Raw genomic sequence first — 2,037 nt, 5'->3', positions numbered from 1 at the left:
ATAAAATACAGACAAATACTTGGAACAGAATAAGGTTTCTCCGTCTTGGGACCGTCTCTAAATGTTTCTGTTGTTTGGCTTTAGCGCGGCCTTACGATCTCTACATTGAGGCAGTTCTCGGACGCTCCGCCTCTCTCTGGCCTGTGTGAATGTGTGCCTGTGGTGTGAGAATGGTAATCTTGGCTCGTGCATTAATGCAGCATTGGCTCAGTTTCCTGGCATGCAATCCAGTACAAACATATCGGTCCTTGAGAACGCATCTGTGGCAAAGATATAGGAGGTAAAATCAAGACGAGAGCCAGATCGTCTCCGAGGGGGGAAGATGTTCACAGCCTTCATTGGCTGTAACGGGTTAGGTCAAACTGTAACAGGAGTGAGAACCTGATCGGCCCCTGTTGGGGCCCCTGCTGAGCCTCCTGCTGAGCCTCCTGAGTGATTCTGTGTAAGGGGTCATGAGTGGGAAGTGTCAGACATGCTTTTAAGCCGTTATGAGATTCAAATGATGGGAAATTCTCGCTTGCCAGTACCACGAGGGACCCGTCGGATCAATTTGTTGTGCTCAGGTGGTTGCCACAGTATCGCGAGCAGGGACACGGTGAGACGAGTGAAAGTAACACAGCCCGAGATCTGTGATTACAATGATGAATTGAAAGTCAGGCGTTCTAGAGTTTGGGATTACAGTGACTTCTTCAGACACATGGCTCCCTCTGTTGGCCTAAAAAGAGCTGACTGAGCCAACTTGATGCACCACAGAACGAGCAGTCAGGTGTTACTGTGAGAATGAAATGCGCTACGCAACAGCTTGTTGATGAGCAAAAGTACAACAATGACTGTTGTGACTGCAAAAGCCAAAGCATACGATAACATCCAGTGACCATCTCGTCGGCATTCGTTTTCCGTTTTATTTTTCAAAGTTATCACCCATCTATACGTCACAATGCTCTTGATTGGACAAATTTTCTACTCCTCTCGTCACAGATGACCTACTGTGGACTCGGTGATCCCTCCCACGGACACAGTGAGGCCCAGCAGGGTGTGGTACTGATACTGGGGGAGTCCAAGCAGCTGGGTGATGTACTTGAAAGCCTGGGATGGAGCATTCCAGTTCAGACTGGTTGTGGTCTCACTGAAAGACAAGTGGAGGGGAAAGATCATCAAATATCAGTTTTAAAAGTCTTCGCAAATACAATGGTTCCACATCAAACTTTTCTTATTTTAACAGTCCAGCCAACTTGTTGTGCTGCAGGTTGACTCACACGGGGAAAATGCTCATCAGCTCCTCTCGCTGGGGGATGTGCGGCACTGCAGGCTCCGTGCTGTGGAGGAGGCGCAGGAAGGCGTTGCCAGCGTGGGCTCTGTAGCGGTCAATCTTCTCTCCTGCCTGCTGGGCCAAGCAGCACATCATACACTTCACCCTGCAGACAGAATAGTGGGAAATAAAGTAAGGAAGTGCCATCGTTTACCCGACTTCATCAGACATCCTTGTAGGGCGTCACTTCACTAAACTTCACAAGAAAGGTATCAACAATTCGGCTATTGTGTTCCAACGTTTACCAACGTTTCTGGTTCTGGTGAATGAATGAATCAATATGACACAATAAATAAACCCGAAGGCAACAGTGCGTGTGAAGTTATCCATAATCAAACAGAGTAAAAGTAAATGTTGCGTAATTAGATTTTTGATCCTGTTCATTTATCCTACATTGGGTTGGCTGAGGTATTGTGGCCGCACCTTGAGACATTGACACAACAGTGAAGTCATAAACTGACTGACATTACAACGTTTATGTCAACTGCTGGTGACATTTAACACAGCGTGGAGTGTTTCCGGTTGATACTCACAGATCTGGCTGAAGGATCTCCGGAGCGCTGCCGGCCACCAGCAAAGTCACCTCCATCAGGCTGCTCATCGCTGCCTCTCTCACCCTGGACACAGCACAGGAAGAGCAAAGGCTTTATGTTCGCAATGACATGGGCTTCAATCTACCTTACACACACACACACACACACACACACACACACACACACACACACACA

General features: G+C 47.8%; 1 protein-coding gene across 1 annotated transcript in view; it reads right to left on the bottom strand.

Moving 5' to 3' along the window:
- Nucleotides 1–61: 61 nt before the first annotated feature.
- tbcd (tubulin folding cofactor D) overlaps nucleotides 62–2,037 on the bottom strand; it is a 19,544-nt gene continuing 17,568 nt past the window's right edge. Inside the window, exons 30-32 of the mRNA XM_031867650.1 lie at nucleotides 1,843–1,926; nucleotides 1,257–1,415; nucleotides 62–1,126 (exon numbers count right to left, since the gene is read on the bottom strand). Of these exons, the coding sequence (XP_031723510.1) occupies nucleotides 973–1,126; nucleotides 1,257–1,415; nucleotides 1,843–1,926 (397 nt within the window). The 3' untranslated portion in view covers nucleotides 62–972. The remainder of the gene's footprint in view (nucleotides 1,127–1,256; nucleotides 1,416–1,842; nucleotides 1,927–2,037) is intronic.

Source organism: Anarrhichthys ocellatus, unplaced genomic scaffold (genome assembly GCF_004355925.1).
Source record: "Anarrhichthys ocellatus isolate YVR2014 unplaced genomic scaffold, GSC_Weel_1.0 scaffold40, whole genome shotgun sequence".
Taxonomy (NCBI): Eukaryota; Metazoa; Chordata; class Actinopteri; order Perciformes; family Anarhichadidae; genus Anarrhichthys; species Anarrhichthys ocellatus.
Note: the sequence above shows the minus strand (reverse complement) of the source record. Positions and strands in the feature narration are given on the sequence as shown.